This window comes from Hoplias malabaricus, chromosome Y (genome assembly GCF_029633855.1).
Source record: "Hoplias malabaricus isolate fHopMal1 chromosome Y, fHopMal1.hap1, whole genome shotgun sequence".
NCBI classification, from domain to species: Eukaryota; Metazoa; Chordata; class Actinopteri; order Characiformes; family Erythrinidae; genus Hoplias; species Hoplias malabaricus.
Genome location: NC_089820.1, coordinates 78343042 through 78360282, shown reverse-complemented (window position 1 = coordinate 78360282; position 17241 = coordinate 78343042). Strand labels below are relative to the sequence as shown.

Here is a 17241-nt window from a genome sequence, read left to right as displayed (position 1 = left end):
AACTTTTGCGCAGGCCTCATTTTTATCAGCACTAATTGTCAATAGTGTTATTTGACCAGGGGTGACTTTATTTTACTGCTGGACCAAAGTTTCTTCTGACTTCAAGGTTATCCTTGGAGCCCTGATTTATTCAAGAGGGGCAGATTAGGCCAATCATAGGTTAGGATTTTTGGGCGGCACCCAGGGTGGCCCATGACCCCTGGAGCACTCCCTCTGGCCCTGCCCTCATCCAGCCTAATTCTAGTGAACGGTATAAATGTCTAGGCAGTGCTTTGCATGGGGTGTTGTGACCTTAGGGTTTTGTGTAGCTTTCCAAATGATCCCAACCTCATAGTCAGTGTTTTTTTTTTCCTGTGGAAATGTGTTTGAATGTTAGTGATGGTCAGACGTAAAGAAGCAGATGTTTCTAACAACATTTGAAGAAATAGCCTAGGTCTTGAATAATAATGCTGTTCTCTTGTTCAGCTTCCTACTAATGCGTTTCGAGTTATTTTAGTGTGGATTAATATTATATAAAAATGTTTTTGATACACCCAACGTAAATGATGGTTTGATTTAATCCTGTAAGGAGTTTGACCATGTAGTCAAGCTTTAATATCATAATAGAATATTTATTAGGGCGGCACGGTGGTGCAGCAGGTTAGTGTTGCAGTCACACAGCTCCAGGGACCTGCAGGTTGTGGGTTCCATTCCCGCTCCGGGTGACTGTCTGTGAGGAGTGTGGTGTGTTCTCCCTGTGTCTGCGTGGGTTTCCTCCGGGTGACTGTCTGTGAGGAGTGTGGTGTGTTCTCCCTGTGTCCATGTGGGTTTCCTCCGGGTGACTGTCTGTGAGGAGTGTGGTGTGTTCTCCCTGTGTCCATGTGGGTTTCCTCCGGGTGACTGTCTGTGAGGAGTGTGGTGTGTTCTCCCTGTGTCCATGTGGGTTTCCTCCGGGTGACTGACTGTGAGGAGTGTGGTGTGTTCTCCCTGTGTCCATGTGGGTTTCCTCCGGGTGACTGTCTGTGAGGAGTGTGGTGTGTTCTCCCTGTGTCCATGTGGGTTTCCTCCGGGTGACTGACTGTGAGGAGTGTGGTGTGTTCACCCTGTGTTCGCGTGGGTTTCCTCCCACAGTCCAAAAACACACATTGGTAGGTGGATTGGCAACTCAAACGTGTCCTTAGTTGTGAATGTGTGTGTGTGTGTGTGTTTTGCCCTGTGAAGGACTGGCGCCCCCTCCAGGGTGTGTTCCCGCCTTGCTCCCAATGATTCCAGGTAGGCTCTGGACCCACCGCGACCCTGAACTGAATAAGTGGTTACAGATAATGTATGAATGAATATTTATTACACATGTTTAAAAGCCTGCCAGGTGCTCTATATGAAAATGGGTCATGGATAGATTTTGGTCTATGGCACATTTGGGCAAACATTCAGAAGGGACCTTTCAAAGTGTGCTGGCATAAGGGCACAGTGAGTGATGAGTGATGTTTTATTTAGTGAGATATACCACAGCTGTAGCTTAACTATAACTGACAGTAATAATCCTATTTTGCTGTATTTTGACGTGTTTTCAGACATGTATGTGCGTAATTGTTTTCTCTTGTATTTTCTGATTGCAGAAACGGTTCCAATCCTGGCCAGTAAGAATGTTTCCGTCCCACAGAGAGAGGTAAGGAATCCTGTACTTCCTACGTTTTGGTTTTGTGTCCTCTCTTTGATGCTTAGGTTGTGCTGTTTCAGTTGCTGATGAACCTTGATGAAAAAGGCCTAATTGTAAATTATTCAGAACTACACCATTTTCACTCTCCAATGCTGTCAAGTTAAACTTTTTGATTTGACTTTAATTGTGCGGTGAGACTAAAGCAAACTCCTCTATTTTCGCCTTTTCAGTGTAAGGTACTTACTCTGCTGTACTCTGCTTTTTTTGCTTTTCCATTAGACAAATTTGGTACTTGGAACTGGGTACTTTTAGTCCCTGCTCGCTCAGGGTTCAAATGCTCCTTGGATTGGTAGACGACAAAAGAATCCAGAGAGAGCTTGACGATGAAATAAGGACGTAAAAACCCCTAATGCTCTGTCTGACCTGATGTGCAGAGCTGTGTTCAGTCCCAAACAAACAAAAACACGACAAGTAAACACTTAAGTTTACCAGTGCCGTTGGTGTGGTTTCCAAAGCCCACGGTTCCTGTTAGACACAGAGTTTGTCACCAGTTACAATTCAGGGGTCAGGGGGCATTTTCAAGTTAAATGGTTTTTATTGTGATTTCAACAATACATAGTGAAACAAAATTTTCCTCCAGGACCAAGGTTCTACAAAGAACAACAAAGTACACGTGTGTGCAATGACTCAAGACGATTCACAATAAATTGTAATTGTAAATTGTAATGGGGAACCAACCTGTACTGGGACGTGTAGAGCTGATCCGAGTCAAGTATGAAATATATAGTCTGTGTGGGGAATCTGAGTGAGACAGAGTGTGGCCTTCTCTCACAGAGAATTTTACATGGGGTTTAAAACAGAATGACACTCTGCCACAATGAAGCCACCAGCCGCTGCTGCCTTTAGCACAGGGCCACATTCAATGTCTGGTTTACACCATATTTATACTGTCTGCACTGTAAGTTCAGTCCCCAGTGAGGTGTCCAATGAAGCATAGTTGCCCTCACACTCTCTGGTCGGTTGACCCTCCACCTCCCCATCACTCAGAACAGTGCTAGGAAAGGTGGTTGTCTATTTGCTTACGTAACAAACGTAGACATTAAGTATTCTCCTCCAAGCATGTTGAGCTGCCTGTTGAGAGTTTGAGAAGAATTGGTAGCTGTTTCACGTGTATCGAAGGAAGCATGTGCTGCCTTTACCTTCCGGGACTAGTGTATTATCACGTGATTTACAGGAGACCTAACAAGAGGGTGGAATTGTCAATGACTAAAATAGGGGTCTTTTGACCATGGAGGAGAACACTGTGGGGATAAAACTCATAATCTGCTTATGATAGAACCAGCATTTAGACTTTTGCAGCACTCTGGACCCCAATTTAATGATGTTTAATTACAAATGTTGTATTTTACTTCGTTTTTTTACTGTAGAAATGCGACGTCAAATTAGGATAATTATTTGGCTCCTCTTGTGACCTCCTGCAGCGCGCCAGGAAACCATGCCACCCTACTTTGAGAGCTCCTGCTTTATGCTATTGTTCAGTATTGTGTTCACTGTTAGTCACTGTAAGTTAGTTTTCCTCTGTCCTGTCCTGCACTTTTGTATTGTTGTGTTCTATGAGCACAGTGATAAAGATTTTCATTGTTGTTGTTCCATTATGATAAATGATGTTGAACTGATTTTATATTTCATGGTGTAGCAGCTTCTGAAGACCTTGGAGAGTTTAGACTGGTTTAAGTTGGAACAGATGGACCTTACAGATAGTGTTAGTGTTAATTAGATCGTTTTCCTCTGAGCTGTCAAGGTGTAAGGAGCGCTTACACACAAGTTTGTCCTATTTTCTGCTTCTGAAAGCTACCATTCGTCCTTCAAATGCACTTTCACTTCACACACACTCACAGCTCTTTACGAACCAGCTGTGTCCCTAATATCAGGCGTCACACTTATTGCAAAATCACCTAATCACAATTGTTTGGTCGGATCACAGTAATTTAAACTGGTTACTTTTATGGCAAGTTAAAAACATAAATAAAAGGAAACCAATAATTAACAGTGACAGTTCAGACAGAACATGATTAGAGGGCATTGGTGAGTAATGTTTCTTTAATTAATGTTTGTTAAAATAAAGAGGGCAGCAGAGAGTAATGTTTGTTTATTTGATGTTAGTTAATAACACAATTAGAGGAAAGTTGTGTATTTGTTTTGTGTTTTTAAACATCTTTAGAGGGCAGTAGTGAGTAATTATTGTTAAATTGACGTTTGTTAATACACCTGGGGGGGGGGCAGTGATAATTAAAGCTAGTTTAGTTAATGTTAGTAACACCTATAGGGGGCAGCAGTGAGAAATTTGTTTATTTGATGTTATTTAAAAAATGCCTGTATGGTAGGCATTCACTAGCATTATTTTCTTGCCTTATTTAACCATATTGCATTGTATTGATTTGCTCACCATGTGCACATTTCTCTAAGGCCATGAAAAGTAAAGAACCTGCTGCACTCCAGTGAGAACCAGAAGAGGTTCGGCCTGTCAGCAGCTGACTGATTTTTGGAGGTGCAGAAAAACTCCATGATCACTGTGTTCCCATCAAAAACTGAAAACACGTTTTATTAGAACAGGAATGTTAATAAAGACAGGGGGTAGACACACTAAATGCTAATTGAATGCTGAAATGCTATGTGATGCTAGAATGGCATCCTGATAGTGGCATTGCAGTCATATATGGAATGTAACTTGTGGCCTAAAGCTAGTACTAGCATACAATTGCTAATTGCTTGTGTGTATTAAATATGCTGCCAGCTGCTTCCTTTCCAGCGGCACTAGAGTCCTGCTCACATTTTTCCGAACAGAGCAGCTATAAAAATCTTCATCAGGAGGATGCAGTCCTTGTACAGTTTAGCGATATTTGCATTGTTAGAAATCAGTGTCTCTGACAATAAACCAAGGAAAACTGGTAGGAAAAGTAGGATTTTCTTAAATCAAATTCTTGTACCAGCTGAAGATGTCCTTATTAAAACTGAAAGTACATTACAATGAAAGTTTCAGTGAAAATAATTTACTCCAATCATGGACCTGCTTAAGATGAAGCGATTACAGAGGTCGAATAAATTAATTGCAAATACATGGGATACACAAAGCTGTTTCACTATTTGGACAAGCCTTCAAGAGACTTTGTTTTATTTATTATTTGTTTGTTTTCAAATAAATGTATAAATAATTCTATAAAATAAAAGATTTTATTATTCATTCATTATCTGTAAGCGCTTATGCAGTTCAGGGTCGCGGTGGGTCCAGAGCCTACCTGGATTGTGCGCAAGGTGGGAATACACCCTGGAGGGGGCGCCAGTCCTTCACAGGGCAACACACATTCACTCACACACATGGTCGCACACACACACACACACAGACACTTTTGAGTCGCCAATTCACTTACCAACATGTGTTTTTGGACTGTGGGAGGAAACCCACGCAGACACAGGGAGAACACACCACACTCCTCACAGACAGTCACCCGGAGGAAACCCATGCAGACACAGAGAGAACACACCACACTCCTCACAGACAGTCACCCCGGAGGAAACCCACACAGACACAGGGAGAACACACCACACTCTTCACAGACAGTCACCCGGAGCGGGAATCGAACCAACAACCTCCAGGTCCCTGGAGCTGTGTGACTGCGACACTAACCTGCTGCGCCACCGTGCCGCCCTATTTTATTATTCTTTAAAATAAATCAAATGTCTCAATTATAAATTTTCTGCTTCCTTCTACAAGTTGATTGCTGTGAATTAAAACTGAAATATCTCTTGAAAATGAATAACTCGTATTTAATGACTATTTTGACAGGAATTCTAAAAGAACTTTAGAATGATTTTTGCACACGCTATAGGTGTGTTTGCGTGACCGTGTGAATGTACATGTTTAAAACTGTATTTTCTGCTCTACTTTCTGCATGCCAAAGCTGCTGGCCAGACCACAGTAGGCTTTCAACTCTACTTACTGTCTTTGGCCGCCTGCTGCATTTCCAATCACATTGACTGGCTGCCCTGATGTCCAGCTGCATTGTCGTCCTCATGCGGTGATGCTATTATGATGAATATAAACACATCTGAGGCTGTACCCACATTGTTGAACAAAATAATGGGATTGAATTTTATATTTCCGGCCTCATTGTGAAATGTGTTGACACCTTACTGACCAGCTGAGGAAAATATGTGCTGACGTGTCATACAAGTGCCTCACAACTATAGCTTGCAGTCTTGCACATTTTATCAGCATTTTCATCAATCAGTACCGTGCATTTTTACATTAGGTTTGCCGGTTCAATTCCCAGGACTGGCTGAAAACCCCCTCAAAGTGCTCCGTGTGCAGAGGATGTTGACAGACAACCCCTGACCCCCTTGACTGACACACACAAAGACCAATCACAAGTTTGTCCTTTTTTTTGGCATGACTCATGGAGGCAGATTTTCACATCGAACCAGTAGCAGAGCCAGTACAAAACGATACGGGGATGTACAGAACACCAATCAGATGCAACTAGCGGTTTCCTCACAGTGAGGCCAGACTCTCCGTCAGTTTGTAGGTGAAGCGTCTGTGGCTGAGACTAGAGAGAAGCAGATGGGGCAAACAAAGTGTGTGTGTGTGTTTGCTTGCGAACACGTGTGCGCGTCCTTCTCCCAGGAGAGACTTGCATGTGGAATTCTGGGAATCCAGGCCTTGCTATTCCCGGCTGCAGTGGTGAGGTGGCGTCACTGGGACGCTGCTGGTGTTGAAATCTTCCCACACATTTGTGCGTGTTGCAGTTTTTTTTAGAAGCTTTTTATAACAAGAGTTGTACTTGTGACTTAGTTAATAATATGTTTGTACCTTCTGTTGTAACGCTGGTAAATACTAAAAAGACCATTCCTCCATTTAGAAGCAGAACCATTTACAAGAAGGTATAACTAACTTCTGAGAGTGAATTTTAGAGGTGTGCAAAAATAACTCTTCAGATCTTTTTGAAAATGTAAAGGTCTGTGTCCTGAAATCAAGGGAAACTTTAATAAAGGCAGTGTGTCTGTGCATTAATGCTGCCTCATGTCCTGCTGGAAATATCCCAAATATGAAATGAGTTATATTTACTTGTTGGAAACAGATTATTCAATGAGCCCTGACGTTCAAAGTTAGAAGCATGTCCATAACAAAACATCATCGCGCAAAAACACTAAGAAGGTGGTAGCTGCAGTGGGCGGAGTTAATGAGCCGGACACTGGTGAACATTTCAAATCCAGCCAATCATGTAACATATTTCAGCTGTCAACATTTTTCATGGTGTCCGTTGCTTTCAGACCAGGAGCCTCTTCAGTGCATCTTGCGGCTTCATCATTTTGACTTCTACAATCACTTCCGAGAAGGGCTTGAAACTAGCGTAAATACTGATAAATGCTACGTTTAGTTATGAGGCCTTTTATGAAATCTCCTGTCCCATATTAAGTCTCTTTGGTCTGATGATTGCACATGAAGAGTTTGCAGTTAATGTCCGATTTGACTGGTGATATATGAAGGCTTCTTTGTGTGTTTTTCATGGCATCTGTAACTATTTCTTTGTTTCTTATAAATCTTTGAACAGTAGTGTGTGTCGGATTGTTGGTCAGTGCATTACTGTGTCTGTTCCGCACAAATACACACCAGGGTCCAGAGGTCAGTTCTTACATTTATAACAATAAGATCAATTTTTAGAACCTAGAGCTATTAAGTGTAATTTGTTGAATGGGAAGATTACACTGAAAGTGCTTCAGTTGTATTAGAGGCACACAGGCCTCAGTCTGGAATAAAGGCTGTGTGAATGATTTAAGTTAGAGCCGACGGCAAGGTTTTGTGGCTGACTGCAGAACAGACTTGAGCTTATGTGCCCACATTGTTCAGATCTCAAAGAAGTGCACAGAAAAAGCATTCATTCATTGAATGGCCAGCTATTGGTCGTTTGGACAAAATGACACAAGGCTCTTGACCTAAACGTACTTTGAGTGTGTTGTAATGCAGGACAAATAACTTTAAAGAAGGACACCTAGATTTCTTTAAATACATTTGAAATAAATTGATTCAGTCAGGGCACAGTGGCACAGCAGGTAGCGTCGCAGTCACAAAGCTTCAGGGACCTGAAGGTTGTGGGTTCGATTCCCACTTTGGGTGACTGTCTGTGAGGAGTGTGGTGTGTTCTCCCTGTGTCTGCGTGGGTTTCCTCTGGGTGACTGTCTGTGAGGAGTGTGGTGTGTTCTCCCTGTGTCTGCGTGGGTTTCCTCCAGGTGACTGTCTGTGAGGAGTGTGGTGTGTTCTCCCTGTGTCTGCGTGGGTTTCCTCCGGGTGCTCCGGTTTCCTGGATGATTCCAGGTCGGCTCTGGACCCACCGTGACCCTGAACTGGATAAGGGTTACAGACAATGGATGGATGGATGATTCAGTCAGGGGTTAAAAAGCAGTTAGATTCATGTTTTTAGAAAACACGTAAAAGCTCATTATTTTATTCATTTATTCATTCATTGTTCGGTAACCGTTTGTTCATTTCAGGGGTGCGATGGGCCCAGATCAAACCTGGAATCACTTGCAGGGCAGCGATCATTTTATAAACATTGTTTTATACTTTACAGTTGTTAAAAATGGCAGATTGCTCTGTAATCTACTTTTGTATTTGTACCTGTTTCAGTTCATTTGCATTGTGGCATTTTTCCAACATGGCTGTGTGAAATACACTGGAGACCTTTAGCCGAAAATTTCAGTCTTCACGAGTCACTGGCGGAGATTTGCTCTAAAATCCAGTGGTGGCTTCTTTGTCAAGTCCTGACTAGAGCTGTCAGTGGGACAAAAGTCTCATATCTCTGTCCATTTCTGAAAAGGGTATGAAGATAAACATTAATCAGGGCCTAAAGACTGTGAACAATGATATCAGGAGTGTCTACGTTTCACTCTTACGTTTCTCTTTTTTCCCTGATTCCATTAGGATGGTTCCATTTCCATCTCCTTCACCCAGCGGGGATCCTCTCTTTATCTTCTGATGTGTGGCAGCTTACAAACGACCTGACATTTCCCAGTAGGTCCAGGCTAATCCCGTTCCCTGTTGTCATTCACTTTTGATGAGCTTTGAAACTTTCCTAGTAGAGGTGGCCAAAGCAACACTCCAAAACGGTATGGCCCTGAGACCTTCAAATATTTACTCTGTATCCAGGATACCAGCGTAACATGGTCACACCATCCTGAGACGAGGAATAAGGGCATGAGTAAACACGGTTCTGCCCACCATTAAAAACAGAATGTGACTTGTTTTTGTTTTCCTCAAGTAAGATATCAGTTTAGTTTATAAGTGTTTGAATCAATTTTGACCTTCATTTTCATGACTAAACTTAAACCATTTATTTATTAACTCAGTGTAGTTAATAAATTATTTATAAAAAATTGCTTAATATGTTTTTACAGGGCTGGGAGTCCCAGAGAGCAACTGCTGAATTTACAGTTAATTCCAAGCCTGACGAGCGGTTCAGTGACATGGCTTTAGTGGCAGTTAAAATAAATACCGTGGCAGGTCATGTGTCTAGAATGAAGTTGGCATCATCATATGATGGGAGGGGAATTGGTGGGAAAATTTAATTTCCTCTGCACGTTGGGAACGGCTTTGCACTGGAAGTCAGTGACACTGAAGGAATGTGTGTTCACTGTGATCATATGGGATCAGTATCTTTGTGTCAGAGATGTGTCTTTGCTGAAGAGCTGAAGCCTAGACTCTCAAACGGAGCACAGCGTTATAATCATCATTACATGGCGGGCAGTGTGTCCAAAGTGGTCCTCACTCTAACACACGTGTCAAACTCAAAGCCCGTGGGCCAAATGTGGCCCGCCGTATGATTTGATGTGGGCTGCAGGAGCTTAAAAGATCAGATTGACTGCAATCAAGTGGCTTAATGCCGTCGCTTCACAGGCAACATAATCGGCATTAATTGTGGGAAATGGAGTTTATGGTCAATGCACGCTTTTAGACTTAATTATTAATTCTGTCACTAATTCTAAAGCGTGAGTTGACCTTAAACTACATTTCCCACAATGCATGGCGATTATGTTGCCCGCCAAGTGACGCATTCCACCACTAAATTTCAGTGTATCCTCTTTGATGTGATTTTTTTCAACAAGTGGAATTAAGAAATAGCTACAAATATTGATCCCAAAATGTCCTGGAAAAGAAAAATTAATGCCAATGGAAGACAGTTTGAAGAGAGATGGGAAGGCGAATACATGTTTGTGCTTCAAGGAGAAAAACCTGTATGTCTTTTGTGTTATGAGGTGGTGGCAGTTGTCAAGGATTACAATTTACGTCGCCACGTTGACACCAAACACGGAGCTCAGTATGTCAAAGTTAGCCTTCAAGAAAAGCAACAAATTGTACAAGAATTAAAAGGCAAACTGCAATCGCAGCAGAATATGTTCACGGCCCAAAACGACGGAGCTGTGAAAGCTAGCTTTATTGTAGCTGAAGAAATCGCTCGCGTGTCTAAGTCTTTTTCAGAGGGTGTATTTTTGAAGCAGTGTGTGCTGAAGGTCATAACTTGTGTTTGATGATATTTCTCTTTATTCACTTTGATAGTTTGATCGTTGATTGATGGAGTAATGTGTTTCTTAATCTGACAAATTAACAAGATTTATGTTGTTAACAGAGCAACAAGCAAACATTTTTATATCTATGCAAATATTTATAAGTTGAATAAGTAATAAATTCAGAGGTATTTAACATTAAGGAGTAATTACATTTATTCTACATTACATTTGGTTATATTTAATTACATTTATACGGTCTTACAGTTGCATCTGGCCCTTTGAGGGACACTATTATGCTTATGTGAAAATGAGTTTGACACCCCTGCTCTAGCATGTCATGGTGGGCACCGTGCTGCAACAGCTTTCTGCATCCACTACATTAATCATATACTGTCTACTCTACTACTTCTCGAGTTTAGTTATGTGATTCAGTTAAGATGAACTTTTTTCACTAATAGTGATGTTCAATTTCATTCTCACTGATAGGTTTAGATGATTGGTTTAACGTTCACTCTGTGGTTTTCTAGAATCAGTGCATATTGATCTCTGTACATTTAGGGCAGTTTTCATTGTCACCAGAGGGGTAAGAGAAGGCCTTAATGCATTAGTGTGTTGGATCTAGTGGTGTTTTTAGCAGAATGGTCTGTCACCCAGTGACTGTGACTTAGCCAGTGTCATTCTAATTAAAAGAAAAATGAACCCTTGCTATTACTGTCTGATTAATGTGTCAGTGAAAACAATGCTTGGTTGAAGCATCCAAAATCCTGAGCAAGCATCTTCCTCAAATTCAGAGCTGTTATTTATGTATATAATATGAATTAGATTTTCAAACCTAAAAGAGGTCATTTTTAATATTTGTTTAGTATCTACACCACTCTGCATTTTAATGTGTGATAAGTAGCTTCTGAAGAGTATAGAGTAGATGAAGCTAAACAGAGTGGAAACACTGACCGTTTTGAATAGAATGAGGTTTTCGTGGTTACCCATTTATGGAGATGCGGTTTATCCATGAATGATCCCAGGGCATTAAATATAGGCTTCTAATCTCATGGCGACTGAGGCAATCACAGCCATAATTTACCTTAGCACTTAGTATGTAAATTGGAAGTATCTCCTCACATTGGAGAACTGTGTGTTTGTGTGCATTAGACAAAATCTTTGAGGAATGTGATGAGTATATTGTTATCCTGATAAACTGTGTGAAGAGCCTCATGGACCTGGCTCCTAATTCACTCACTCGTGTTTAGCAGGTTGAAGATTCTCCACTAGGGAGCATGGTTAGTGCTCAATATAGCACTTGATTCTTCACATCCGTGACAATGTGTTCTTGTTAAATGTGGTACTGCTGAGATGTATGTCCTGTTCTTTTGCGATCGCACTTATCGTACTTTGTCTGGGTTATGATGGTCTCAAATCACCTTTCTTGTGTATTTCTTTCACAGGGAGCAGCCCATCTTCAGTACACGAGCTCATGTGTTCCAGATCGATCCAGCAACTAAACGGAACTGGATTCCAGCCAGCAAACATGCCGTCACCGTCTCCTTCTTCTACGATGCCAACCGGCATGCCTACCGCATCATCAGTGTGGGGGGCACCAAGGTGAGCACTTTCAAACTGGAGATTTGATTTTCTGGCAAATGATATGCAGCCTGTGGTGAAATAACACGATTTGTTGTTTTCTCACAGGAAAAAGAAATTAGCATTCTGTTCGGCTAACGTTAATATAGCATTTTGTGCAAATTAAATTTTGAACTTTCTGAGAAAGCAGAATCAATCCCACCCACCATCTCTTCGTTTGCTGATGTAATGATTAATTAGCGTCAGTTTGAAAAGAGGCTAGCGTTGACCCTTCCTGCTTCTTAAAGGCTGTTGGTGTAGTAAGACTGAGAGTCGTAATTAGTTGATGGGCAAAATTAGGACAAAATCCAAGGTGTAGAAAAAGTGTTGATGTCAGTTCTGAAGGCTCTAACTGCTGTTTTGCACCAGTGTGTCCAATCAATGGCTGTTGATTGAGTGAATGGGGCATGTCCAGGTTTAGCTGAGTAGAGGCATAGTGCAGTGATGAGAGAGATCCTTGGGGATGTAGGTGTTGATCAATGAAGAAAGACACAGCTGGCGTGGAGAGCATATTCACACACCATGAAGGGGCAGGGGCTCAGCTACTGCCATCCGCCGGGTGAATACAAATTGGGGCTTTTTTTTTTCTGTGTAATGAGGATGCATGGAGGGTATAGGACAAGGCTTGACAGAAAGCAGTAGCAGTTTGCTTACTTTGTTAGAAGTAACTGCAAGAAATGTTGGATTTTCTTTTTTTAACCAATGGTATTTCACATGACATTTTCAACTTTTTCCGCTCTGAATGAATCATTGTTATTTGCCAGCTCTTAAAACCTTTACTTCTTAGTGTTCTTTATTGTGACTTGAAATTCCTGGCATAAATGCCTGCAGTGTATTTTGCAGTCAGTTCCAAAAACTCATATTACAGCCATTTTCAGATAAGGATTATAGCTCCATTTGTTTTTGCTTTTTCAGTGAAACCCCCTTCACAGATGTACAGTTTTAATCTGATGTCTGGTCACATATTTAATGAAATAATTGTGAATTTAAGGCTTTTTGTTTTATGGAAACGCATGCATGATCTCTGCAAGGTTATTTAGCCATTGTTTGAGTAATTATTTGTGTGCAAATAAGAGTGCATTCAGCCAGTTAATTAAAAAACATCCAGTTAGGGCTTTCTCCATAGCCACAAAAGGGTTATTCACAAAGGAGACCAACTGAAACGGACATGGCTTTAGGAATACAGAAAATACTACAATCAAATAAAAAATCACCTGTCAACTGCGATGGCAAAATAGAGGTAACAGTACTCACAGCTTCCTTTATGAGTCATAGAATACAGAATATAAACCTATAGTTTAGGAGCAGACAGTGTTATACCAAGTGGGATAAATCATACCACAGTTTATTGTTTTTTTACTGTTGTCTGAACTACTTGACCATTGAACAACAATGTATCATAACAAAGAGAGACTGAGATGGATTGAATAGGCAAGCTAAGAACTGCCACACCTCTCAGCCCTCTATAAATGATACTTCCCTCATGGAGCATCAGGAAAACCCCCAGAACAAACCTGCAGTGAAGTTGGCAGTAGGGTAGACACAAATTATTCAGCATGTTTGTTTATCAGAGGAAAACATGAAAAGGCTTTACTTAAGAATGTGTAATTCAGCAACACGCTCACTTGAGAATCTAAAGGGTAGAATTAATTGAGATTTTTAGCCATAGCATTACATTTTATGCTAACTCATCTAAACCGTAGCTTCTGTAGCTTAAGCATTTCATTATAAGGCTTCACACCCTGCTATGAACCTCCTCTTTGATACGGTACAAGGAAGTTTTGAAGTGTTTTAATATTGAATAAGTTGTGGAAATGAGGGAAAAGGTCAGCGTGTGTATTCTAGGAGCCGCACGGCCTCCAGAGCTGCGGTAGCTCATAGATTACACACACCTCCAAACTGACCCATGTTGTTATTCCATTCCACCATGACCTCATACGTGTCTATTTCTCCCAGTTTTCATCCGGTCACTCTGTTAATCTACTCACATGACACCGGTTCCCCCTTCACTAGAGGAGTCATTAATGTAGAGACAGGGAGACCTTTATAAGCTGCCAGAGCCCTCTCATTTCCTGGCCATGCTCCAAACAAATGTAAGTGTCATGGACTGATCATTTATTTTATATAAAAGGTCAGAACTGCAAGCACATTTATTATACATTTATTATGTGTCATTCATTATACAAAGGGCGGCACGGTGGTTCAGCAGGTAGGTGTCCAGCAGGTAGCAGTCACACAGCTCCAGGGGCCTGGAGGTTGTGGGTTCGAGTCCTGCTCCGGGTGACTGTCAGTGAGGAGTGTGGTGTGTTCTCCCTGTGTGTGTGTGGGTTTCCTCCGGGTGACTGTCTGTGTGGAGTGTGGTGTGTTCTCCCTGTGTCTGCATGGGTTTCCTCCGGGTGACTGTCTGTGAGGAGTGTGGTGTGTTCTCCCTGTGTCTGTGTGGGTTTCCTCCGGGTGATTGTGTGTGAGGAGTGTGGAGTGTTCTCCCTATGTGTGTGTGGGGGTCCTCCGGGTGACTGTCTGTGAGGAGTTTGGTGTGTTCTCCCTGTGTCCATGTGGGTTTCCTCCGGGTGACTGTCTGTGAGGAGTGTGGTGTGTTCTCCCTGTGTGTGTGTGGGTTTCCTCCGGGTGACTGTCTGTGTGGAGTGTGGTGTGTTCTCCCTGTGTCTGCATGGGTTTCCTCCGGGTGACTGTCTGTGAGGAGTGTGGTGTGTTCTCCCTGTGTCTGCATGGGTTTCCTCTGGGTGCTCCTGTCTTCTTCCACAGTCCAGAAACACACGTTGGTAGGTGGATTGGTGACTCCAAAGTGTCTGTAGTGAGTGTATATGAGTGTGTGTGTTGTGGACTGGCGCCCCCTCCAGGGTGTATTCCCGCCTTGCGTCCAATGATTCCAGGTAGGCTTTGGAGCCACCGTGACCCTGAACTGGATAAGCGCTTACAGATTATGAATGAATGAATAATTATACAAGAGTATTGTGCTACAGATTATTGAAAGCTATAATAACTGATAAAGTTGGGGGGTGAGTGGGTTTTTAAAAGAACAGCTGAGGAACCCATTTGTGAATTCTACAAATTCCCTACACTGTGAACACCAAATGCATTAAATAATTTGTGTGCAAGGAGTGTTATCATCTGTAAACCAGGAATGCCCCACCTGTCCAAGCTTGTTGCACAATCTATATTAAAAAGAAACATTATCCGTCGCAAAAGCCTTGTTATAGCAGTATATTTTTCCTGTTATCATACAAACTTGATTATGATCTGAAAAATTGCATTCACTCTGCCTCCGCAGGCTATCATTAACAGCACAATCACACCCAACATGACGTTCACTAAGACTTCCCAGAAGTTTGGCCAGTGGGCGGACAGCAGGGCTAACACTGTTTACGGCCTGGGGTTCGCCACAGAGCAGCAGCTTCACCAGGTAAACAACACCAGCGCATGCCTTAATAACGCTTCACCTTAAGAGACGCGGGGTCCCTGTGGATGATAATGTTGTCCTGATTAAGATTTGTCTGAAGGAGGATTAGCATTGATTGGAACGATATCACGTATCATGTATATACGCCTCGGAAGTAAAGAGCACTCGGATAAGATTGGCTTTTATTGCACATTAAAACACAACATGATTTGAATAATCTCCTTTATGCAATTATCGCACCATGAAGAAAGGAGCAAATTTGATTTCCGCTAATAACATTTAAAGATGATGCATTTGCCCAAAGTAACTTATGATATGAAGGATGCCGGAACAGTTAGAAGGCGCTGGTGAATAGGCTCATACTCGTGGCTCTTAGCCTCATAGTTTTTGATAAATCCTGTTGATATTAATAAAAATGAATGTGTTCTCATCTGTAAAGTGGATATTATCGTTACAGTTTTCCGAGCGCTTCAGAGAGGTAAAGGAGGCTGCTCGTATGGCCAGAGAGAAATCACAGGACAAGATGGAACTGACCAATCCTGCCCTGAACATCGCAGCCCCTCAGGTGGGCCCCCACACAAACACATACTGATAGAATCACTTAAAAGGGACACATTTAAAAGATTTTTCTGTGCATGTGCACATTAATTTGGAGCCTACCAGACCATAAACGATGAGGACCTGAGTCAGGAAACATGGGATTAGACGAGCTGCCCCCTCGTCTGAGTATATTCAATCACAGTGCCAGACGTGCAATTATGTGAGAGTGCAAAGTTAAACCATGCAAAACAGGCCCAACGTGAGTGGAGAGATGAGAAAACCAAGCCAAATTTTGACTAGGGAAAAAAATATTTTGTGTGTCTTGCTTGTCATTGCTGCTTGCTTGGGGGTAAGAGGTGTGTGGCTCATTATCATTTAAAGGAACAGACTCTGAAACTGGTCATTCTGCAGAGGGCTGTTTACACAGAGGGAGAATGCTGCTGTGGGCGTTGATCCTTGTGGTATTTTGAGCAAAGCCCATCTCAGACGTTTTATTAAGACACCAGGAAGCTTGTGGAAAAGGGATGTAAATGCATTATATTTTACCAATGGGCATTTTTCATACAGCTGATTAAGCAGTCATTGTTTATTGCAGTCAGTTGAAACTGTGTTCATTTTGCTAATTAACCTAATTGGGGTATGAATCATTTATAGATGTATTAGATGTTTTTAGTTGTATTTAAAGGCATTTAAAGGTGTCATAATGTTTTAAAAAAAACAATATCTGAAAATCTACATATTTGAAGTAAATCTAGTTAAAATATCAACAAAACATATCAGAACTGAGCATAGAGAGAAGTCCTTGACCTCACTCTAAACTGCAGTCCCAAGAGCCTCCAGAGCATTTCCTCCTCCTGCTCTTGATGCACAGAGAAGGAGTTAACTGAAACTCAAGCCCACCTCAAGAGCACAGGAAAGTGAAGGAGGGATGGAATGGAGAGCAGGAGAGGAGAGGAAGCAGAGAGAAAGATGAGCTGGGTCATTCGTCTCACTGGGAAGAGAGAGGAGAAATAGGGCAGCGATAAATTTATCCATGCAGTCCTGTGCTTTGGCTTGCCGCGTCTGTCTCCCACTGAATAAAGCTGTTCGGCTTTTCAGGTCAGCAGAGTGATTGGGAGCAATTAAACCATCAGCAGGTTCCAACGCTACATGAATAACACTCATACTCTTTAACCGAGTGCCTCAGGGCTTCCCATGTGCTCTCCACATCTTGATTGTTTCCTACAAATCTGCAGCTTAATGGTCCTGTTTCTTGGAACTTGGTGGTGTTGATCTATTATGAGAAAACAAAAAGGCTTAATTGCACCGATACACATGAAAATAAAAGTGCCACAATGGAACAGTACCACAGGAGAACCTCTCAGTGGATATACTTGAGTATATGGGGTGTGTGTTTGTGTGTGTGTGTGTGTGCAAATCCACATTCCCTATTAATAATCTATATGTTGGAAAATACAGTGTTAATGGT

The 17241-nt window shown here is 41.9% G+C and overlaps 1 protein-coding gene across 1 annotated transcript in view; it reads left to right on the top strand.

The window, feature by feature from the left end:
• Positions 1-17241, top strand: part of LOC136678174 (homer protein homolog 3-like) — a 33670-nt gene that overhangs the window by 597 nt on the left and 15832 nt on the right. The window contains exons 2-5 of the mRNA XM_066656102.1: positions 1596-1645; positions 11638-11794; positions 15105-15236; positions 15691-15798. Coding sequence (XP_066512199.1) covers positions 1623-1645; positions 11638-11794; positions 15105-15236; positions 15691-15798 — 420 coding nt within the window. The 5' untranslated portion in view covers positions 1596-1622. The remainder of the gene's footprint in view (positions 1-1595; positions 1646-11637; positions 11795-15104; positions 15237-15690; positions 15799-17241) is intronic.